The following is a 24,214-nucleotide window of genomic DNA, read 5'->3' as shown; positions in this document are numbered from 1 at the left end:
ATGAAGGTGACCTGTCCGATGATGCCATACATCTATCGGTGCTGGCTTTGGCCGTTGATCATCGGAAATTGGCATTCTTTTTCTCTGGATTGATTGGTTTGCTTTGGAAGGTGTCTCCCCCCCTTGAGCTAAATTTGAAGGTGTTTGCCCACCCTGGCGAGTAACAACTGCGCCAGTGAATGCTCCATTATTGGGTTGTTGGAGCACATACACACTATCAGAATCTCGTTCTGCGTGTGCTGTAGCCATCAAACGATCATCTGAACTCTTGATTATGAACGAAAGTCGTGAGTCATCCATGTAATCAATCTTAAATCCAAGTCTAACAAGATGGCTGAAAGACAGTAGGTTCTTTCGCTTGAAGGCAGGTACATATCGGACATTCTGGACGATGAATTTATCGCCGAAAGGCAACTGGATAGTTCCTACACCCATCACAGGATTGTCCGACTCATTCGGTAAGTTAACCTTGCTTGAATTCACCGGAACAAAGCTGATGAATAGGGATCGATCATGGGTGATTGTCCAGCCAGTACCAGTATCCAATACCCATTCTTCATCTGCTCTAGTGAGCTCATTGACATTTACCGAGTTGGCAGTACCATTTGATTGACTTTGTCGTCGATTATCTTCCGGTGGGCGTTCCGGCGGGCGTTTGTTTGGGTGTTTGGTCCAACATTCAGCCTCCAGGTGGCGTCCTTTCTTGCAATACGGGCATAGAGGTATGGAACTCCTGCCTGATTTGGAGGATCGCTTGGGCTGACTATCAGGTTCCTTAGCCTTACCCTTGTCGGTAATCAGTTTTTCTCGTGAAATCGGCGATCGCCAGGGGTCTTGTCGAAAAACGGTGAATTTCGCAGGTGTATAATTGCCTGAGGTAGGCGTCCGTGTCTGAGCTTCATACTCAGAAAGAACTTCTCGCACGTTGAGCATGTGAACATTCTTATGGCGAGAATTATTGAATAATGCATTGATGATTGGCTGCATAAAGCCTCGATTGGCTTCGCCAAGGATCAAAAGCACAATATCATGATAAATCTCGCTCGCTGAATAGTTACTATCCAGCAGGGTGTTCGATGTATCAAATAGATGTTTGAGCACGTCCATGTTGGTGTTTGGAGAAGGCATTGCCAATAATTCCTTATGGCGCAGAAGTCGACGTTCTGCATGTGACATGCTGTATATTCCATGGAGATGCCGGCCGATGGCATTTACAGAGGGCATCATTTGGAGGGCATCATGACTATGATGGCTAGGGATTGTACTGACTATTCGGGAAAATAAAAGATCAGAGCGGGCTCGCCATTTAGCTAGTTCAATCCGGTCCGTGCTAGGGGAACTGTCTAGCTGCAGTACGGCTCTAGCTCCTATTGTTTGAGCATCCCGAATTATCGCGCTTTCCCATTGTGCATAGTCCTCCCGTCCAGTAAGCTTTGTTGGAGTCGGCCAATGTGTTTGAGCTATCTGTCGAATTTCGCTGACTTCTTCCCGTTCAATAGATCGGGCAGTTAACTCTGGATCGTTTTGCACTATAACAGGCTGTGGAGAGGGCATAGCCTGCGTTGGAGGATTTGGGGTCTGGGGTGCTGTTGCGTGGCCCCTGGGGTTTCGGTTCGACTCAGGCTGATGAGCCTGCTCAGTAGGGGGATGGACTGGCTGCTCCGGTTCCCTTTGGTGCTGTTGGGTCTGATTGCCCAAAATGGACTGCTGGATCTCATGCCAACGGGTCTCTTGTTGTTGGGTCTGGGTATCCACATATTCCCGCAACTGCGTTGAAAGAGTAGTAGAAATTGTCGCCTGCTGGCGAATCATCTCGCTCATCACCTGCTGTGTGACCGAAGAAACTATTGAACTGATGTCAATGGATGGTGCCTGCGTGGGCTGAGCCTCCATGGGCTGGATGGTTGCCGGCCTAACTGTGGACGGCGTCGATGGGCGGTCCCTTATCCGGGTGGCTGGGGTAGGTGTTTCAGGCACTCGCGCGCTAGATGGACCTGAAACCCCTACTCCATACGATGCCGAATTGGGTGTCATCATATGCCTTTGTGGGCTGTCGATGTTCATGTTGTCGCTCATTCTGGGCGTCAGACTAGCCTAGAGCTACAAAACGGTTCGTTCGGGCGTCTTCTATGCCTTGTGAACGGTTGGATGGCTTTTACACGTGTCCGCTTGCCAGGGCGGATTTCCGACTGTCTCGGTAGCGATTGAAGTGCGCTTTTCGGTTATAAGGGGTTGCAAAATCTTCGGTCTAATCAACGGGGAAGCTGTCTGCCAAACAGCGACGTGATTGGCTAAACAAGAAAGCGACGTCGAATTAAACGAGATTAAGCGAATACAGGCTAGCTCAGGATCCTCCCCTACCTCTATAGAGAAGATAGAGAAGGGCTCATAACCTGTAAATATGTGGGAAAGAGTAGTTGATTGGGTGGTCGGTCGTGCTGTCCGACCAGCTACCTAATTTGGCCAAACGAGGGCGGTAAAGAAGGCACGTGATCATCAGGTGCTAACACTTATTCCAAGTTTCACAAGACATAAACATGAAATTTTTATTATTTTATTGCAAAATTAAGGGTTTTATATTTAGATACAAATTCAGGCGACAATTAACGTGACTCAACATTTCCTCAGTTGCTTTTGGAGGTTTGCTTCTCTGGTCGCTTCAAAAGTTCTACTGAATTGCGGCTGGGGAAGAGATGAGAGGTTAATGATGAGTCAAAGCAAGACCGGTGAAAGCATTCTTGCCACTGTAGATAACGATCTTGTTGTGACCGTCGAGATCGGAACGATAGACTGATCCGCCCATATCGACAAAGTAGATGTGCTTGTTCACGTTATCCAGGGAGAGACCGATAGCCTACAGCATGTTAATAATTCATAGATCGATAATATTATGTTGCAGGTGATAGTCATGAGACATACCTCATGCAGATGCCGAGTCAAAATGTCAAACTTAGGAGCAGTGGGCACCTTGCTGTCGCTGTCGCTGCCGACAAAGGTTCGGTTGACTGTGTTGCCAATAGGATATTCACCGCGGTCTGTCCAGTAGAGGATCTCAGTATCTGAGTCGATTTCCAGATCTATAGGTTCTGGCAAGTTCTCAAGGAGCAGTTCGATGTCCGATCGGGTAGCGGCAGTTTCGCCGGCGGGGGTATCAATATTAGCGCGGAAGATTCTTCCTTGGCTTGCCTTGCTCGCCCCCTTTTGGGTCCAGTAGATCTTGCCGTGCTTCGGGTCGACGGTGATTCCGACGCACTAATTCAAGTTAACTTCAGGGACACTTTATAAAAAGGGATGAGAAATACATGTCTGGTCTGATCACTCTTCTCGGCGAGTTTATTGAAATCCCCATTTTGAACCAGAACTTCGTGGCCACTTCCATCAAAGTTGATCCGGTGCACGCGCATGCCCTCCCGGTCAGAGAAGTAGACCTTCTTATTGACATGGTCGATGGTCAGTTGCTTAGGCGTATGCGCAACACCCGCTGGCGCAATGACCTTGCGGTCCGAGCCGTCCAGTTTTGCAGACTCGATGGTTCCATCATTTGCAGACGGAATGCCCATGTTGCTCCAGAACATGCGACCTTGAGACAGGCTGACACCAATGCCATCTGGCACGGGAAGGTTGTCGGCCAGCTTCCGCACGTTTTCACCATTGGCGGACGCGGTGTAAATCTTTCCAGATGAGAAGAAGTTGCTCGTTACATTCTCGCCAGCCCCTACATCTAGCACGTATAGGGTCGGAGCAGTCAGGTTGTTGTGCTGGCTAGCAGCGCCCTTCTTGATGGTATAGCCCGCAGGATAGAGACCGCCGTTTCCACTCTTGGCTCCGAGTTTCCCTTTGCTGACATAGTTCTTTCGCAGCCACTCAACGGGGTAGCTGGGCAGGCCTCGCTCCTTGATATAGTTCTCCTCAATGAAAGCAACAGTGTCAAGACCCACTCCATCCATGGCAGTGCAAGGGCCAACTGTCGCTCCAAACATCTCCACCTATGAAATGTTTCCATTTAGCGTCCTGCTCTAATTCTGCAAAATGGGGTAGGGAGTCGCACGAATAACTCGTCAATTTGCTTCGGATCAGTAACTCCGTCTGCCAAAATCATCAAAGTCTCTCGCTTCATGGCCGCCCACAGGCGGTTAATAATGAAACTGTAACATAGTCAGTTACCAACCGTATATGTAAATGTATATTCATTAGACAGGAAGTAGACCTACCCAGTCGATTCCTTGCGCGCCGTAGCAGGAATCAATCCAACATCCCGGTGCTTCTCCTCGAGGAAGGGAAAAATGGCAGGATCAGTAAAAGTGCTGGTCATAAATTCAGTGACTCGGACGGGGGGCATGGTATAATGAACGTTTAGAACACGCTTTTTGTCTTCCTCATTCAGTTTCTCTACCATAAATCGAGACTTGAAAGAGGAGGAATTGGAACCCAGAATGCAGTCATCAGGCGCTTTCTGGGCCAATTCAGCAAAGGTGCTGATCTTAAGGTCTAGTTTCTCGGGAACGGCCTCGACAACAAACCAGGCATCTTTGACGGCCCGATCCAGGTCCTCATATGCGGTGCACTGACCCATCTTGGTATTGGTGTTTCCAAGCGTCTTATAAAAACTGGCAAGGTTGTTGTCGACAAAATTCACAGCCGAGGTTCGTTGGTCCGCACTCGGGTCGCGGATGGCTACATTGTATCCTCCTGCAGCCCACACACAGGCAATTCGACGGCCTACGTATATCGTAAGCGAAATGGACTTATTTTCAAGGAACTGGATTCATACCTAGCACACCGGCTCCCAGAATAGCCACCGTGCGATTGCCAATAGTGGGTGGTTTCCAGGGCATCTTTGTTTCTTCTGATGGAGTATTCCTGGAAAGTTCACAGTCTTGCTCAGGACAAAGATAGAAAACAGGAGGGATGGGGATGAAAATAATGAGTTTAAGAGTCGTGCTTAATGCCCTTTTTATATGTTCCTAAATATGACATAATGAGTCAAACCAGATGAACCATGTTCACCAGAGCGGTTGACAGCTTGCGTCTTACATCAAAATGTGCCTCGACGTCTCGAGCTACTCCATTCTTCTAAGTTCAAACGTCATTATCCCGGGGAGAGGCGAGTAAACAAGAGGGACCTGCTCAAGCGATGGACCACAGCCTAGGTCAATTGATGATATTGCGACTGGTTAAATTGGATCCATACATACAAAGTAAGGAGGAGGATGATAACATAAATGATCTGTTCCCCGGAAGCCAAGTTTTAGCCAAGACCTGGAAGATGCCTGTGTCGGGATTCAGTTTATTTTACCCACGACTAACGGACAATAAAACCTCGCTGAAACGTATATAGTCGATGTAGGACCTTTTTTTTGGCTCAGAAACACATTTGGAGATGCCCTTTGGATTCGATATCATTAAGTCGAGCTCCTTTCTTTTTCTTTTTTCCTATTTTATCCCCGCGTCTTGATGTCTTCGGACACGAACCTCCCGTTCTTGACCCATGGGATTGATTCTCCGGGCACATCGCCAATTAGAGTTTTCCAGTCGTCGATGATGATATGAGTTTCTCTCTGGCTTTCCACTGTCCGGGAACGGGATTTGTATATATACATAGTTTATTCTTGTTCCAAGAGCGGTCTGGGTAGCGACACTCCCAGTAAAGAGCAGCATAGAAAGCCGGCTACCTAGGGAACAAGAAATCTCTTTCCTACTTGGGAATTTACTAATAATACACGACTTACTTCCATTTTCTACTGTACTTCATTGTCTTTTTATTACCTGCTTCCGATCAGAGACATGACCTCCAAACAGAAGATCGCGATCATCGGCAGTGGTTGGGGAGGATATAACGTGGCACACGCCCTGGATACCAGCAAATATGACGTTATAGTAATCTCCCCCGAGGAAACGTCAGCCATCACTTCACTTCTGGCCAGTGCAGCCTGCGGTCTCTTTTACTCGCAACTGGCCGAGGAGCCCATCCGGCACAAACACCTCGACGTGCAATACATCAAAGCCTACGCCCAGGGCATTCAGTTCGAAGAGAAAGCTATCGTCTGTCGGCCTGCATTCAATTCGCTCAAGGATGAATCGTTTAAAATTTTCTACGATAAGGTGGTGATCTCTCCCGGCTGCTCGACGAATACGTTCAATATCCCTGGGGTCAACGAGCACGCCTTCATGGTGAAGAACGTTAGCGACGCCAATGCCATCCGCGACAAGATCAACCAAAACCTGGAGATTGCCTCGCTGCCATGCACCACTGAGAAGCAGCAGAGGCAGCTCCTACACATAAAGATTTGATTGTGGCTATGTGCAGATGCCAAGATAGCTCGGTGTTTTGAAGTTGGAAAAGGACAGCCAATGATCAATGGCTGTAGCATGCCATTAGATTGGAAGAATTCCAAAGGATTGAGATTGCGCGGCGCTGCGCGATGTTGGATGATGGCTCACCCTCTCTATAGTGCACACACCCAGGCTCACCCCTGGTCGCGCGACAACAATTAATCACTAACAATCATATTGCAACAAAAACCAGTACATACGACCATAGGGTGTGGAAAACAGGGCTTCCCGTCCGCTCAGCCGTACTTAAGCCACACGCCGGCCGGTTAGTAGTTGGGTGGGTGACCACCAGCGAATCCCGGCTGTTGTATGTTTTTTTTTTTTTTTTTCCTTTGCTTGCAAAGCCAGCATCGCGGCGCTGAAGTTGGGACACTTCTGACCATCGTTGGGTACCTGCTTTAACAACGCCTCAGGTCGCATCGCTGATATAGGCCGGAGTAGTTCAAGATTATTTCTATGATTCGTGAATTTCCAAAACAACCCTTTCGCTTTTCATTTAGATAGCGTGAAGTGAAATAGGACCATTAATTGGTTGGAACTTGTCGTCTCGCGCCTTTGGTTCGACGAACAACATTAGCGACGTGGTCCCCTCGGTTAGCGTCCACCGATGATGGCCAAATAGTTGTAAGCCTACTGTCCTGGGCAGGTCAGTTGCCGGATTCCATGGCTCTCTTGCATGGCCCTCACTGGATATTGTAGGGGCAGGGTGGTCACGGAATACCTGAATGAAAGAGTGGAGCACCACCGCCTGGAGTACCTTGACAGGATGAAAGCCGAATGCTTCATTCGCCGGTTCAAGCAAAGTGGCCGTTGATATTTCGTTAAGTGAAAATCCTGCTTTGATTGTTTCACTGTATGTGTTGCTGTTGACATGTCTTCATCTGAGTACACTTCTGATATGGGCGCATGCTAGGTGGTTTGCAGCACAGGAAGCAATTCCAGAATTTGTGTCCTGCTGCTGTTTAGTCTTTTTTTGCAAATGGACAGTTACGATATCACCTTCTGTATTTAAAGGATATGGGTGGTTTGAATAAAACAAAATAGACTAAAAGTGGTTGGTAATAGTTTTAGTGAAGAAAGGATGTATATGTGTTTTGCGCAAGGATGTACATTCAACAAATGGACCCACAGTTTCTTTGGAATAACTTATCTGATGGAATAATTTCGAATTATATACGGGCTCCCTTCTGCCCCAAGTAACCCCATACAGCAACAAAGGCAAACTTGTCTTTTTTCCCTTGTGCTTTAAGTAGAGACTGTGCTCCGCATTAGAGCTTTTAGCCCATCGGGATAGGACCCAACAAGTCCCTTAAATTTGGCCCCGTGTTTGAAAAGAACAAAGGTTGGTATTTGACGTATACCAACCTCCGTAGCAATTTTTAACTTGTTCATCGATATCAACCTTATAGAAATCGACATGAGAGAAAGCCTTATCGTTTGAGAGTTTTTCGAATTCAGGCGATATAATTCGGCAAGGGCCACACCAAGCGGCCCAGAAGTCAACTCGAACTTGTCACTGTTTGTAATCCTGGAGAATTCATTGTGCCTACCGTATTGGCGACATTAGCACTGAAGCAATACTGTCCCCGGGGGGTCGGGTGGAAAATGTTTTGATGGGTACTTACGAGTTAATTTTAGGGGATTCTCTAGAACTGACAAATGGATAATTCGTATAATTTGAAACAGGACGAAGTGGTAAATAAGCAAAGACAAAACGAATCAAAACGAATCAAAATAAAATGGGAAATCAACAATATATAACGCAACACTCCAACGAAAGGAGCGCCATCAGTGATAGGAGGGATGAATCGGCAATCAAAGCCTTGTTTGTGATTAGCATGTATATAGACATTGACACAGGTCACTCAACACTCACCTCAGTTGACACTCAACTCAACAAACCCAATCATCACTCAATGACACTCGCAACGCGCTCTTCCAAACAGACAGAAATCCTCCACCTCCCTTAACGAACAACCATGAAACCCGCTCTGACAAGTAGCCGCTTCCCCTTCGCAGCGACAAATGCGCGTACAGTCTTCCGCCGTAATAGCACCGTTACGGCACCGGCCGACAGTGTGTGGAGCAGCATGGCACTGCAGTCCGCCCGGGCCGCGGAGGACCGGGGGTGCTGGCTTATGTCCTCCGAGGTCTGGGGGTGGGGAGAGCTTCTTGTTGGGGATTGGTTCAGCCAACGTGGTAGTGGTGAGGAGAGAGGCGATGACTAGGAGAGGGAGTTGGATGCGCATGGTGGACGATTTGTTTGTGGATATGTAGAAGTGTAGTAGGAATGGAGATTTGAAGAGCTTGGTATGTTGTGGAGTTATCCGTAGAATATAGATAGATGCTGAGAGGTATTTGATGATGGATGATGATGGATAAATGAGAAAGACAGAAGGGAGAATAGCTGCTATTTATCTTCTTCAAACCGAAGCATAGCATGTTCATAAGGCGGATTTCCTGTTAGACAATCTCCTGCTGGGAACGTGGAAGATAGGGCTCTCAGGAAGGCGGATGAGGCTCATCACAGGCCGAAAACAGCTCATAAGGGTCCATCACATACTAAGCTGTGATATGATCGTCAAAGGATGACAGCGGCCCCACCCGGGCTGAGAGTTCAGGGTTCAAAAAGTATGGCCTAAGGCTGATTTTACGCATGTTCTTCCTATATTGTTCTATTAAAATAATAATAATAATGATAATAAATAACTCGATTCACTGATGTGACCGTCAGCAAGCGGTCGAGAAGGGCTACTTCGGTGGCCATTTTTGGAGTCCTAACCAAAATCCCGTCCTGGTATCAGGAGCGTATTCTCACGGCCACGGGCTTTCCCTCCACGCAGGCCACGGGTTTCATGTCTCTTGACGCTAGTTTGGCATGGGACTTTTGTTACTATTTTGTTCAACATCATATAGACTCTCGCTGCTGTCGCTGCAGAGAGGAGCCTTTTTGGCTTCCCCCCTCGACCATCATGTTTTCCCCAGTTATAAGTCCCATCCTGCCGACGGTGTCCTTCCCTGCTTCCATCCCTCCTCCCATGAGCATCTCTCAAATCGCCTCGCACGCCATCTCTCTTCCGATGATGATACAACCTTCAAGTTTGATGAGGACACGATTTGGAGAGAAATTGATGGAATTTTCTCCAACTCTTATTTGGCAGAGCATGGGTTATCCAGGAAGTTGCAGCAGCAGCAGAAGTGACTGTGTTCCGTGGGAAATATAGTATGCCATGGCCAATCTTTTGGGCCGCATACCTGGGGCGAATTACATTGGCTTTCAAACAAGCAGTGCCATCTGATGCAGATGTTTGGGGTTCCAACGTCTTTGCTGTGAGGGACGCTCGAGAAAGGTTTAGAAAACAGGATTCCTCAGATCTTGCTCAGGTGTTGGCCACTCTTACATATTCAAAGAAGACTAAACCGTATGATTATGTCTATGCTGCCTTGAGACTTGCTAGACTACCTCCAAACCATCATTTCCTTCAAAACCAGTACAAGCAAACCACAGAATTCTTTATCGGTGTTGCCTCTTTCATTATCAATATTATTATTATTATTTAATCAAGTTTATTGTCCATACCGAGCCCTAGAGCTATGATAGACCATGATTCGTGGACTCGAGGTCAGTGGCTATTCTACAGTCTCTTGTCCCCATAGGTTCCTGAGGCGTTAGCCCCCTTCTAACATCTTTCCAATCCTTCTCCTCGCCCCAGACCGCCTGTATGCGCAGGGCTTTTGAGCACAGTGCTCTCCTTGTGTTTTGGAGCAAGATGGGTGTGGCCTAGGCTGACTCTCAGCCTTGGGCCACCCTCCCTGCTACCCCTCTCCTGTTCTAACTGCTTCCTCCAATGCTTCCAGTCCCCATTCGTCATCTCTTTGGGCCCTTTCTGCCGTCTGCCGTAGGTGCGCCCGGGGTAGAGCTATGCTGGTGCTGGCTAGGAATCGCAGCAGCGCTCTGGTAGCTCTAGGCTCACCTAAAAGTCGTCCTTGTGGATATTCTTCTGCAGTGGTGGGTCTCAAGACTCCGTCAGTCTCTAGGTCCTTGTAGAGCCTGTTTCGTTGGTGTCGCCATTCCCGACACTCAAAGAGAAGATGGTGTATTGTCTCCCTTGATATACCGCATCCTTCACAGGTTGCATCCTCCCGGACCTGGATCCGATGTAGGTATGTTCCTATAGCGGCATGTCCTGACTTCAGTTGAAAATAACGGCTTGCTAGGTGTTTGGGAGCTATTGCAGCTGCCGGGTCGAGCCGCCAGTTCCTCTGTGGCCTGTATGTTCGTTGACCTTGTTGGGATCGCTGTCCAAGTTCTTTGTTGAGCCATCTCTGCCTTTGTGCTATAATGGCTTCTGTTTGGGCTCTACAGGTGAAGGCCAGGGATATTTCTCTTGGGCCTCTTCCTGGTGGCTTACTGGCTGCCTGTTTTGCTGCCTGGTCAGCTCTCTCATTCCCTTCTATTCCTGCATGTCCCGGCACCCATTGGATAGTGGTTTGGCAACCTCGGGCATGTAGTCTCTTGGCTATAGCATGTGCTTGGATCACTAATGCTTGGCCTGGACCTGGCTGGGTGTGTCGCATCCTTGCAATGGCAGCTTGGGAGTCCAACAGGATAGTGACTGGTCTTTGATCCCCCACTTTCTCTGCTAACTGGAGTGCTCGCACAACGCCCAGAAGCTCTGCATCAAAGACCTCATATCCCTTGCCTAATGGGAACCCCCGGGTCCTCCATGTTCCTCCTGGCTCTTGCCAAGCAATCCCTGCCCCGCTTTTGCCATTCTCTAATCTTGATCCATCTGACCAGATTGCTAGCTCTGGAGGGAGAGATTGCGCCGCTGCTAGGGCCTCTGGACCTGGTAGCATCTCTATTTGGCCTGGAAACTGGCTACTGGTTGTCTGTGTTGTGCTCTCAAAGCCCCTGTCACAACCTGGCTTCTCTCGTATCGTACCTAGGGTTCTAGTTAGTTGTATTTCGAGACTGGACACTTACCCTAAGTGCCTCCCAAGTGATCGTATGCTCAATGCCCCTCCGGGTCCGGTCCGGTATGTCGTATGCGTTGATGGGTATGTCGCCCCCTCCAGGCTCCGTAAGATATTCAACAAGTAGAAACAGTAAAGGTAACGAATAGAGAAACAAGGCCAACCGAGTACGTATACTGGGTTGTTGGTTAAGTGCGGACGAGTCAGAAACTAGAAGGTAACCAATGCTGAATGACTTGTATTGATCGCGAAGGACTAAACTAAGTACATGAGTGAGCGTCCTTATATATCCTTTCCGATCATATCAGTGATCTGTCGCTTCATATCACTGATATGGTATTTCGTAGCCCTGCTATGTTGTTTCATATCATCGCTATGCGGAAACATATCACTGATATGCCGATCACGTGACATGGCCGTCAAATATCAGTCTGATCCCTGTTCTCTCCTGCATATCCACTAATAACTGTTATCCAATGATTCCATCCTAACCCTGTATCATCACGTGAGGCTGATACGGCAAGGTCTGTAACATTACCTCCCCCTCTTTCAGGCTTTCGTCCTCGAAAGTCATAAAGCTGCGGCATCCCTCAGGTAAGCGCCTGGCTGCCCAACTTCTTTTCATCTTCTTTTGCTGATTCATTATGTCCTCCAGAACTGCAGTGCGCAAGAACGTGTTACGTCAACGTATTGAATCCGAAGGTTTTCGTGCGGTTATCCCTTGCGATCGTTGTGTGCGTCTTCATAAGGTCTGCTTCAAGTCCGAGAGTTCCGATCGTTGTAGCGAGTGTGTTCGTGGTAGTGGGGTAAAGTGCGAAATGTCCAAACCAACTTATTCCGATGCTGAATGGCGGCGACTGGTGAAACTTCAACAACAAATTGCTGAGGAACGGCGAGATGCTCTGGCTAAGGTGATGCGTCTTGAGCGTCAGGAGTCTTTGCTTCGTTCTCGTGCCGGTGATTTTATCGCTCGCGATTATAAGGAGATTGCAGAGTTGGAAGATCTTGAACGTCGAGAAAAAGAGGAATCTGAACGTCTTGAAAAGGAACGTAAGGCTCGTGAAGAGCAAGAGAATCTTCAGAAACAAAGAAAGGACGTTGAGTACAATGCTCAACTGGCATCAATGTCTGATGATCCTAGTTTGACTCAGATGCTGAATTCCCCTTCCTTCTGGGAGAATTTCGACTCTGCTGTCGCTGGTGGTATTCCTTCACCAACTGGTGGCAACCAGTCAAGTTCGCAATAGGTTCCCATGTGTTCTCAGAGGTATCGTACCCTTTCCATTTGATCAGGTAACATGGTCGTCCATTGACTTGTCGGTAATCCAGAATTCGTTCAACTTCATATTCATCATCATCGCTTTCGATTTCGATATTTTCTGTTGGCATGGCGTTTTTCGGTGCTGGTTCCAATAGCGAGATGTGAAATACTGGATGTATGCGCTTCATTGATTTTGGTAGTTTCAAGCGGTAATTCACTGGTCCTGTTTTTTCTTCAATGGTGAAAGGTCCAATCTTCTGGTGATCAAGCTTTTGACTTGGTCGTTTCGTTTTGATATTTCTGCGGAGCAGGAATACTTTCTCCCCCCTTTTTAAGGTAGGTCCCTCTCCGTGGTGCTTGTCGTAATATATAGCCGCTCGTAGGTTCATGAAATCAATGTCTCTTGATAGTTGGTGGTGTAAGTTCTTCAGCTTTTGAACTGTCTCGTTCGCTGCTTCTGATGTGGATTCTTGTGGTCGTGGCTTTTCATATAGCACTGGGTGGTATCCATAATTGGCGTAAAATGGCGTTACTCTGAGTGTTGAATGCTCTGCATTGTTGTATGCAAACTGTGCCATGGGTAGGAATCTAACCCAATCATCTTGTTCATAGTTGATGTAGTGCCGTAGGTATTGCTCAATTGTTTGGTTGGTTCGTTCAGTTTGACCATTTGCTTGTGGGTGGTAGGCTGTGGTGAGGCAGTGCTCTATACCCATCAAGTTTGTGAGTGTCGTCCAGAATTTCGAAGTGAACAGCTTGTCTCTGTCTGATGTGATCTTCTGAGGCATTCCATGGTTGGTAATGACATGCTTCAGGAATATCTGTGCCATATCTGCTGCGGTCATGGTTCCTTTGGCTGGTACCAAATGGATATATTTGGTCATTCGGTCTGTGATGACTGTGATGGAGTCATATCCTTGTGATGTCGGTAACTGTGTGATGAAGTCGATGGTAACCCATTCCCATGGATGTGTTGGAGCATCCGGGGATTGCATTTTTCCGTAGGGTTGATGTCTTGCTGCCTTATCTTGAATGCAAGTTTCACAGTTCTTCACATATTCTTGAACAACTTTTCGCGTGTTTGGGAAATAGTAGTTTCTCATGATTTGTTCAGCTGTTTTCTCTGTTCCCAAATGTCCGTGGAGTGGAGTGTCATGGTGCATGCTGATGATCTCATTTCTCATGCTTTTTGGCACATAGATGAGATTGTGCAAGTACACTAATCCATTGTCATCAGTGGTCAATTTGTCATTTTCTGCTGAGTTTTCAATCATATCCTGGATCATTTTGTCTTTTTGTGTTTCTTCAACAATTTTCTTTTCCAAAGGTTCGTTTGAAGTATGCATTGTTGCTGCTAACACCTGGTGGTTATAGCTGATGGTTCCGTCTTCATTGGTTTTCAATATCGCTGGATTGATTGTTCGGTCTTTGATCTCATAGTCTGGTCGTTGACTGAGTGCGTCTGCTTGTCCATTCTCATTTCCTTTGCAGTGGATGATCTTGAAGTCATATTGCGATAGTACTTCAGCCCATCTGGCCTGTCTTCGTGTCAACTCTTTGGTTGTTGTGAAGAAGGTCAGGTTCTTGTGATCTGTTTTCACAAGTACAGTGTGTTGTGCTCCTTCCAAGTAAACTCTCCAAGTCTTGAATGCTACCACTATAGCTAGCAATTCTTTGTCATGGATGTCATAGTTCAACTCTGCTTGAACTAGTTTTCTTGAGTGGAATGCAACGGCTCATGGTTTTCCATCTGGTCCTGGTTGAGTCATTCTCATACCAATGGCGTAGTCTGATGCATCTGTTTCAATTGTGGTTTCCTTTTCTGGGTTGAACTGCACAAGTGCTGGTGCAGATACAATTCTTTCCTTGGCTTGTTGAAATGCTTGTTGTTGTTCTGGTCCCCATTGGAACTCTTGTCCCTTTTTCAACAATTTGAACAGTGGCGTCATGAATTGTGAGTAGTCCTTCAAGAATCGTCGGTAGTAGTTCACAAGTCCTGTAAACTGTTGGATTTCCTTGGTGTTTTTCAGTTCTGGCCAATCCAATATTGCTTGGACTTTGTTCTTATCCATCTGGATTCCCTCTGTAGTGATCCAGTGTCCTAAGAACTCGGTTTCTTGAACATGGAATTCGCACTTTTTCAACTTCAATCGTAGCTTTGCTTCCTCAAGTTTTTGCAGTGCTTTCTTGACATGCTGCATGTGTTCTTCAAAGGTGTTGGAAAAGATCAGAATATCGTCAAGGTAGGCTATCACAAAGATATCGAGATACTCTCCGAATACCTCATTGATGAATCGTTGAAATGATGCTGGTGCGTTGGTAAGCCCAAATGGCATGACCAAATATTCATAATGCCCGTATTTTGTTCGAAAGGCTGTCTTCCATTCTTCTCCTTTTGCGATTTGTAGTTGGTTGTATGCGTCTGTCACATCAAGTTTTGTGAACCATTTCGCTCCTCTGATTCGATCTTGCATTTCATCAATTCGTGGTAATGGATGTCGGTCCTTAACAGTGATGGCATTGAGTGGTTGATAATCCACACATAATCGTAAGCTTCCATCCTTTTTTGGAACAAATAGGACTCCATGTCCTGCTGGTGATGTTGATGGTCGGATTGTTCCTTTCTCCAGTTGTTCGTTGATGTATTCTCGTAATGCCTTTGACTCTTTTTCTGACATCGAGTATATTTTCTTGCATGTTGGTTCCTTCCCTTCCATAAGGGGCATTCGATGATCGTGTGGTCCATGGTCCGGTAGTTCAGGTTGTTCAGGCTGTTGGAACAAGTGCTGAAACTCGATATACTCCTGTGGAATCTGTGGTTCCTGAGTCGTCGCAGCTAGCTCCTTATGGTAGATCCATTCCCATGAGCTTAGCTCTGAGTCTGACGCTTCTTGGTTGCTATCAACTCTTTCTGAGCGATACTCCTCAACCGATGCTGATCTCTTGGATGTATCCTCGTCCCTCAAGTATTCGCAATACTTCTGGGTCGTGTCCGGTGCCCATCCGGGTAAATTCATCAGCCAATGTCGTTCTGAGGCCCTGGTGGCTGCTAAAACAATGTTCGTCGCTGTGTCATTCATTTCTCTGTTATTCAACCCACCTCTCAGTTGCTTCACGTATCTACCAGGTCTCCTGCCTGTAGATCGTGGTGAGGTCCCGGCCTCCCGTTGACTCGGTCCTTTCATTCTTGGGCAATCACAATTCACAAAGTTCATTTGTCCAGTTTTCCAGTTAATTTCCGGGTTGTGATTCCTGAGCCATGGAATCCCCAACACTATATCGTATTGTCCCAGCGGTGTCACGTCGAAATTGATCCTTTCTTCATGTTCCGCTACAGCCATAGGGACAAATCCCGATTCGACCGTCAGGTGGCTTCCCAAATTTTCACCATTCAGTCCTGAGATAGGCTCTGGCTGCGCCTTCTCAATTCCTAAGATCCCCAATTGTCGCTGGAATCTTGGATCCATGTAATTTCCAGTAGCTCCTGAGTCAACCATCACTCTGGCTAGTTGATTGAGAACTGGTGTCATAAACTTCAAGTGGTATCCTCGCTGTGTCGCTGATAGGCTCGCTTGCCATCTTGGTTGCCATAGACGTCGTGGACTTGGGTAGTAATCCTTGGGTTCAAAGTGAACTATGCAGTCGTCTTCATAACAAGCAGTCCAGTGCATACTTGAATGCTCTGGATGCAGTAGATATCCTCTGCATGCACAGTTCCAATCCCAACAAGGACAACTGTCGTCATATTTCCTAGGTCGTTCTGGGAAATAATGCGCCATTTTCTTCCGATCATAGTGTTTTCCACATGCATGGCTATAACACACAATCCAAGGTAATTGGTTGTGCTTTGGGTGCTCTCGATAGTGCACGCAGTCACACCAATCATACTTGCATGAGCTGTGGATGGGGCCTCGTAGTCGTTTGGTTGTAATGTCTCGTAAGTATCCCCATAGTTCTCCATTGTTCTGTCCACAGTAGTGGCATGTGTATGGATGCTGGTCGCATTTCCGTAAGTGTTCATCCCAAGTTTCATTCGTTCGTTCCCAACATTTCAGGTTCTGATGTGGGCAGTAGGTATTCAATTCATTGAATAATTCCTTCAATCCTTTAGAGAGCCTCTTGGGGTTCTCCTGGAGTGAGATAACAACATCATCAATGAAGTACGCGGCAACGTCGGTATTTGTTTCTTCGTCGGCTTTTCGTTGTTCCATATATCGCTTGGACCATAGCTGTTGCTTTGAGATAGGGCTATACACACTGGACTTTGTGTATCCCTCATTATCTTCTGCCAGATTCTGTTCTTCATGTTCTTCATTTTCGGGAGTTGCGTTCTGAGGTGTCTCCGGTATCTCATGGAGTTCCTCCACGTTGGGATCGTGGCCATTCCACTGAGTACCGTACTCTTCGTCAAGGAAATCATTAACTGGCCAATCTTGGTTGGGCAGTTCGCTGAGTGATTTCTCCTGAACTGGCTCGTTGATGGCTTTTTCGGACCCATCCGTCCTTATATGGGCTTTGTCGCTTCCGCTGTCGGATCCCACCATCCGTTCATTGGGCCAATATTCTTCTTCACTTGAACTCATGATCTCATCAATTTCCTCTGTCGTGAGGGTCGTCTGTTCTTCCATCAACCTCCTCAATGGGCTGAGGTTGGGTACAATCGTAGTTCTGGATCTCCATGGTCCTCCATGCTCATCTGAAGCCTCTTGCATGTGCCATCCAGAATCATTCGTTGCTCTGAGTTCAGGGTTCACAATTCCTGTGGTGTCATACGCTCCTCTCTCCTGGGTAGCGTGCAGTTGCTTATTATCGTTTCGTTGTTGCTGAGGCCTAACGTTCTGTTGTTGCCTGCATGCCTTCATCATGTGGCCCGGCTTTCCACATGTGAAGCAAAGTTTCTCTTTCCTTCTTCGTTCTCTTTCCTTGTCGGATATGAAGGGCCTATGCTGTGTGGCATCCAGCTCCATTGGTCGTGGTCCATAGGGATCTTCATACCCTTGGCTTCGTGGTTGAGCTGGTCGTTTATCGTTCGATCGATAGTGGCTCGTTCGTGGGTTTCCTCTGAAGGTGTTCCCATATCTTGACTCCTTCTGTCTGACTCTAAGGTCATACAGGGTGTTGTCAATCTTCACGGCTCGCTCAAAGAGTTCGTTCAATGAAGTCGGTCGTTCCATCCAAACCAGTTTCTCCTGAATCTCTGGTTTCAACATTTCTTCGAACTTCGCAATGTACATCGTCTCGTCCCAATTCAGATGGGTGATGATCTGTTGGAAATCAGAAACCAACTTGGCTACTGATCCTGTCTGTTTGAGTCGCCATAGCTTCCGTTCAGCGTTCCGTGTGGCGTCAATATCTCCAAATGTTCCCTGGAGTCGTTTCTTGAATTCAGTGAAGCTGCTGAAAACCTCAGTGGTATTGTCATTATGGTATTGTTCATCTTTCTCCTGGAAGTCGCGCAAGGTAGGTTCAAACCAATCAAATGCTGGTCCAGTCAAATAAGTTGCTGCAAGTAGGACTTTGTCGGATTCGAAGATGAGCTTGCTCCGGTTCATGCGGACATACAAGTCCAACTGAGTGATAAAGGGTCGCAACTTGTATCGGGTACCATCAAAGGGTTCCGGCGGTCGAACTTTGATAGCTTTGGCTGACTGTCGTTCTTCCAAAGTAGTGATGCTTTCCTGCAGCTGGCTAACCATTCCAAAGAGCTCTTCATAAGTCGGCGTTCGTCCTTCAGATCCGCGAGAGGATCTGGGAGTGGTGTTGCTGTTACTGTTGTTGGACATGGTTGCAGTTCGTGTTTTAAGTCAATATAGTCTTGAAACCTGACTCGTACTGACTGGCGATCAATGTGTCACAACCTGGCTTCTCTCGTATCGTACCTAGGGTTCTAGTTAGTTGTATTTCGAGACTGGACACTTACCCTAAGTGCCTCCCAAGTGATCGTATGCTCAATGCCCCTCCGGGTCCGGTCCGGTATGTCGTATGCGTTGATGGGTATGTCGCCCCCTCCAGGCTCCGTAAGATATTCAACAAGTAGAAACAGTAAAGGTAACGAATAGAGAAACAAGGCCAACCGAGTACGTATACTGGGTTGTTGGTTAAGTGCGGACGAGTCAGAAACTAGAAGGTAACCAATGCTGAATGACTTGTATTGATCGCGAAGGACTAAACTAAGTACATGAGTGAGCGTCCTTATATATCCTTTCCGATCATATCAGTGATCTGTCGCTTCATATCACTGATATGGTATTTCGTAGCCCTGCTATGTTGTTTCATATCATCGCTATGCGGAAACATATCACTGATATGCCGATCACGTGACATGGCCGTCAAATATCAGTCTGATCCCTGTTCTCTCCTGCATATCCACTAATAACTGTTATCCAATGATTCCATCCTAACCCTGTATCATCACGTGAGGCTGATACGGCAAGGTCTGTAACAGCCCCCAGATGGGTCCACTGGTAGAATATTGGCTAGTTGTCGAGCAAGGTGTTGTCCCAGGGACCATGGGCCTTGGTTGTTTCTCTCAGCCCATTGTCGGTTCCCTGGGGTCTGTTCCCCAGGTTGGGTGTGCTGATCCCCTTCCCGGAAGCTCACTGGGAGGATCTCCTTAGCTGGGTGGTTCTCCGGTAAGCTGAGCAGCCGGGTAGTGTATTTCAATTGTCGAGCCTCCAACAGGGCCTCTGCTGGTGCCAGGCCCGCTTCATGAACTAGTGGCCCTACAGGAGTGGATTTCAACATGCCGGTAATTGCACGGGCCTGTCGATTGATCATGAGCTGTATACCCACTAGCCGATCCTTCTGGCCCTGCCACCAGAGCTCTGCTCCATACAGAGCTACTGATTGCACTGCTGCTACTTGAACCTGACGAGCTAGCCCTGGGGCCAGTCCATGACTCTGGCATAGGCGTTGTACTCTGTTTTCTGCAGCCCGTGCCTTGCGCATACAGGTCTGATAGTGGGCTTTGAGATTCAGCCCAGAATCAAGCCAGACACCAAGCCATCGCGTTGCCTCTAAGTTGAAGGGCACACAGTGGCCATCTACCTCCACTTGTGCTCGTTGAATCTGATCTTTCAGTTCCCGGCCCCGTTTGCGAGTAAGTAGGACTGCTTCTGTTTTCCCCGCATCAAACTGGACCACATTACCATGCCCCCACTCAATGGCCACCTTGGCAGCTTCTTGCAGCTTCTTGCAGACCTCTCTAACTGAATATCCTGGAGCGAGCAGGCCTATGTCGTCTGCAAATGAGAGACACTGGATACCATTCACTCTCCTCTCAATTGCATCAAATACACCGCTGAGGTAGATAATGAAGAGAATTGGTGACACTGGCGAGCCCTGTGGCACCCCCTGAGTTAATTGGGTGTGCTGGGCACTGTGTGTTGTCAATCTGTAGTTGCACCCATCTGTCGGTCAAGAAGGACTGTACCCATCGGATCAGATCCCCATCTAGGTTGAATTCAATCAGTCGGGCTATCAGTCGGCTTGGGTTCACATGGTCGAATGCTCCCTTCACATCAAGGAATAGTGCTCCCATAAGTTGTTGGAGTTTCCAGGCTTCATGGGTGTTCTGTATTAGACATGCCACTGCGTCAATTGCACTCCGTTGCTTGCGACTTCCCATCTGTCCTAGGTGTAGTACTCCCATAGTCTCACAGTGGTGGGCAATAGCATCTGCCGCTATCTTTTCAACCACCTTCCCTAGGCAGTTTAGTAAGCTAATCACCCGGTAGGCCTTCACAGCTGTGTAGTCTGGTTTATTAGGTTTCCTTAACAGAATACCCTTCGCTACCTTCCATACTGGTGGATGTAGACCCAACCGGAAACATTGTCGGGCCAGAGCAACAATTCTAGGGCTGTCCCATTCCCACAAAAGCCGGAGGGCTCGAAAATTCAAACGATCGATTCCTGGAGCCTTCTGTACTGCCTGGTGAAACAGAGCATGTCTCACTATTTCTTCATCCACCTGACTATGCCAGGACCCTTGGGAGATCTCAACTTCCTGGCTATCTCCTGGTACCTGGGGGAAGGCTGTTTCCCGAATTAGGGCCTCCTTTTCCTCAAGGGAGCTGGCTAGCTGCCCCTGGGGTCCATGCAGGGTTGGCGTAGTTGTAGCTGTTCTGGGCTTTGTGTATTTCAGAGCTTGCCAGCATCTCACAGTGTCCACAAAGCCAGGGTGGGTAGTTGTCCCTTCCAGGAAGGTTTCCCAGCAGGTGCGTTTCGCTCGTCGGATGGCTCGATAGTAGTTATTTCGGACCTCTCTCAATTCTGTTGTAGAGATCTCTTGACCCTGCCATGCCCGTCTTGCCTGACTGTAGGTCCTACGGGCCTCTTTAATCTCCGTTCCCCACCAGCGTTTTGATAGTGGAGTCACCCGTAGCTGTTTTGCATGTTGATTTAATACTGCTGTCAGGGCCTCCTGGATCCATGTGGCTTCCCCAGCTAGGTCTTCTGATGAGCAAGAGTCCCCCAAACAGGGTCTAGATTCTGTTCTTGCTTGCCAATCCCCCTTGGCTTCTTCCAGGGCTTGTGGGTTGGCTTGAAGCGTCTGGATCTGCCACCCTGTTACATCCTGTGAGGGCGTTGTGGGTATTCGCTCCAGAGAGTTCCATTCCATGACTATCAGTTCATGATCTGAACCAGTTGGGTGTTCTTGGTCAATCACCCATGTTTCCAGAGGCCCCATACTAACCGTGGTTAGAGCCAAGTCGATAATTGAGACTCTGGAGTTCTTTTCGGTCGAGTGGAAACTCCTAGCTCATTGTTGATGTAGAGACCTGCTTCGTCTATCAAGCTCTCTAGCGGTCTGGCGTTCACACGGGCTCTTGCTAGAGGGTTCCATAGTGGGCTATGGGCGTTGAAATCTCCCACAAGCAGGCATCTTCCCTCAAGGACTTGGTCCCATTGCACATCCTCTAGTGCTCTTCTCTGTCTCTCATTCCCCCCATGCCAACAATGGCCGATTCCTAACCAATTGTCATAGCAGTTGATTATCCTGGTTCTTCGTGCTTTTTCCCGGGCCCGATTTAACTCCCATACATCCATTACCATGAGGTATGGGTGATCAAGGAGATCTGTTCGGGCCTCCACAATCATTTCATTCAATATATCCCGCCGGATTGCTACTGCCACTCGCCGGTCTCGAAGAGATCCTGCTTCTGGCCAATATATCTGATATCCTCCATGTCGGAACTCCATATCAATATATGGTTCCTGTAGACATGCTAGTCCCACCCCTAGCTCCAGTCCTGCCTCCAAGGCCGCAACAGTGACTGCATAAGTCTTGCGGCAATTATGTTGGAGTAGTCGCATTAGTGGGCCATTGACTGCCCTGGGGTGTCAGTGCCCCTCTGTTACAGACCTTGCCGTATCAGCCTCACGTGATGATACAGGGTTAGGATGGAATCATTGGATAACAGTTATTAGTGGATATGCAGGAGAGAACAGGGATCAGACTGATATTTGACGGCCATGTCACGTGATCGGCATATCAGTGATATGTTTCCGCATAGCGATGATATGAAACAACATAGCAGGGCTACGAAATACCATATCAGTGATATGAAGCGACAGATCACTGATATGATCGGAAAGGATATATAAGGACGCTCACTCATGTACTTAGTTTAGTCCTTCGCGATCAATACAAGTCATTCAGCATTGGTTACCTTCTAGTTTCTGACTCGTCCGCACTTAACCAACAACCCAGTATACGTACTCGGTTGGCCTTGTTTCTCTATTCGTTACCTTTACTGTTTCTACTTGTTGAATATCTTACGGAGCCTGGAGGGGGCGACATACCCATCAACGCATACGACATACCGGACCGGACCCGGAGGGGCATTGAGCATACGATCACTTGGGAGGCACTTAGGGTAAGTGTCCAGTCTCGAAATACAACTAACTAGAACCCTAGGTACGTGTAACGGGCTAGGCCCGAAAGGCACCTCGAACCATAAATGGTTCTCGATTGAAGCTATTCACAAGAGCGTGCCGAAGTCAGGTGATCGTAGATCACCTGATCACGAGTATATAAATCCACCGCCAGCGTGTCTTTCTTTCTTTCTTTCCTTTCCCCAACGAGTTCTTTTGTACATATCTATATATTAGATAGCAAGGCTTCGGCCCATTACATTAGAACTCGTTCCTTTCTCATCTATTTACTTAATTTATCGAACAACGGATTACCTATTGGATTGAACGGACAACGGATCGTACATCGTACATCGAACACATTGGAAACATCGGATACACAGGAAACATCGAACACATTGGAAACATCGGATACACAGGAAACATCGAACACATTGGAAACATCGGATACACTGGACACATCGAATACATTGGACACATCGAATACATTGGACACATCGAATACATTGGCGACATCGAATACATTGGCGACATCGAATACATTGGACACATCGAATACATTGGACATATCGGACATCGAATACATTGGCGACGGACATTAGATACATTGGATGCATCACGGTTGAACACAACGAAAAAACACAACGGATTGAAGCCATTGGAAATTGAGATCGAGCAACTGTTATCTAATGGTAACTTACACGCCTGACGACGTTGAAAGCGACACTATGAACAGTCCCAACATGGAAGATGATCTTGCAGCGATGGTTGAGTCCATGAGGACTCGAATGGCCGAAATGGAACGGGAGCTACAGAATGTTCGACCAGCTCAGCGGACCTCACCACCCCGAAGCGAACCAACACCTTCAACAACTGACTCCCTTAGGCGTCCTAGGCCTAAGATTGGAGACACTGAACCATACGACAACTCTGACCGAAGCCTCTACCCACAGTTCATCAGTAAATTGCGTGCGAAACTAAACATCGACAAGGATGCAATCGGCAGTGCTTATGATCGCATCTGGTATGCTTTCAGTCGACTAACCGGCTCTGCTGCAGCCCAGGTCCTCCCCTGGATGGACCACTACGCTGGAGATATGGATACTGTCACAGAACAGACCTTAAAAGACTTTCTGAATCACCTTGACTTCAATTTTAAGGACCGTAACCTCCGTGAACGAGCCGTCCGTGCCCTAGGGAACCTAAAGCAAGCCAACAAGCCTTTCGCCACCTTACTCAATGAATTCAACCGACTGCTCATGGAAGCTGGAGGTTACGATTGGGATAATGAGGTCAAGCGGTCTTACCTTGACAATGCATTGAATCATGAAATGAACGACCGATTGGTCACCGTTGAAAAGAAGGAAAACTTTTCAGAATATGTTGTTCAACTCCAGCTCATTGCGGACCGCATGGAGAAGAATGCCAGCCGATCACGGACCCTACAGCATAACAATGCTAACCGTCGGGCCAATAATCCCAACCCATCAAGCTTCAACACCAACCCGGCACCACCAGTGACCACCCCACAAGGCGACCAAATGGACTGGACACCCACTATCTCCCGCCACCGTCCGCGACAGACTGCCAAATGGGTCCCCAGTGAGGAAATAAATGCAAGGAAGGAGCAGAACCTCTGTATTCGCTGTGGGGCATCAGGCCATTTCATAAGCAAATGCCCGTACAATGCACCCCAACGCACACACGTTTCAAAGACCCAGGTTGCTCCAAAGTTGGAGAATGATGAAGATGAGAGGAGCCCCAGAG

At 47.6% G+C, this 24,214-nt stretch overlaps 5 protein-coding genes across 5 annotated transcripts; 4 read left to right on the top strand and 1 right to left on the bottom strand.

Moving 5' to 3' along the window:
* Positions 1 to 391: 391 nt before the first annotated feature.
* Positions 392 to 609, top strand: ACHE_60050A (uncharacterized protein; the record flags this gene model as incomplete). The annotated part of the gene is made up of 2 exons (XM_043281181.1): positions 392 to 458; positions 530 to 609. The coding sequence occupies 2 exons, from the start codon at positions 392 to 394 to the stop codon at positions 607 to 609; spliced, it is 147 nt and encodes a 48-aa protein (XP_043138686.1).
* A 2,092-nt stretch (positions 610 to 2,701) lies between these two features.
* ACHE_60049S (uncharacterized protein) lies at positions 2,702 to 4,835 on the bottom strand (the record flags this gene model as incomplete). Its single annotated transcript, XM_043281180.1, has 6 exons — positions 2,702 to 2,854; positions 2,920 to 3,252; positions 3,303 to 3,986; positions 4,049 to 4,145; positions 4,212 to 4,719; positions 4,772 to 4,835. The coding sequence occupies 6 exons, from the start codon at positions 4,833 to 4,835 to the stop codon at positions 2,702 to 2,704; spliced, it is 1,839 nt and encodes a 612-aa protein (XP_043138685.1).
* Positions 4,836 to 5,784: 949 nt separating this feature from the next.
* Positions 5,785 to 6,291, top strand: ACHE_60048A (uncharacterized protein; the record flags this gene model as incomplete). The annotated part of the gene is made up of 1 exon (XM_043281179.1): positions 5,785 to 6,291. The coding sequence occupies one exon, from the start codon at positions 5,785 to 5,787 to the stop codon at positions 6,289 to 6,291; it is 507 nt and encodes a 168-aa protein (XP_043138684.1).
* Positions 6,292 to 8,312: 2,021 nt separating this feature from the next.
* Positions 8,313 to 8,561, top strand: ACHE_60047A (uncharacterized protein; the record flags this gene model as incomplete). The annotated part of the gene is made up of 1 exon (XM_043281178.1): positions 8,313 to 8,561. The coding sequence occupies one exon, from the start codon at positions 8,313 to 8,315 to the stop codon at positions 8,559 to 8,561; it is 249 nt and encodes an 82-aa protein (XP_043138683.1).
* Positions 8,562 to 11,390: 2,829 nt separating this feature from the next.
* ACHE_60046A (uncharacterized protein) lies at positions 11,391 to 12,557 on the top strand (the record flags this gene model as incomplete). Its single annotated transcript, XM_043281177.1, has 2 exons — positions 11,391 to 11,394; positions 11,974 to 12,557. The coding sequence occupies 2 exons, from the start codon at positions 11,391 to 11,393 to the stop codon at positions 12,555 to 12,557; spliced, it is 588 nt and encodes a 195-aa protein (XP_043138682.1).
* Between the last annotated feature and the right edge of the window lie 11,657 nt (positions 12,558 to 24,214).

This window comes from Aspergillus chevalieri, chromosome 6 (genome assembly GCF_016861735.1).
Source record: "Aspergillus chevalieri M1 DNA, chromosome 6, nearly complete sequence".
In the NCBI taxonomy this organism is placed as follows: Eukaryota; Fungi; Ascomycota; class Eurotiomycetes; order Eurotiales; family Aspergillaceae; genus Aspergillus; species Aspergillus chevalieri.
Note: the sequence above shows the minus strand (reverse complement) of the source record. Positions and strands in the feature narration are given on the sequence as shown.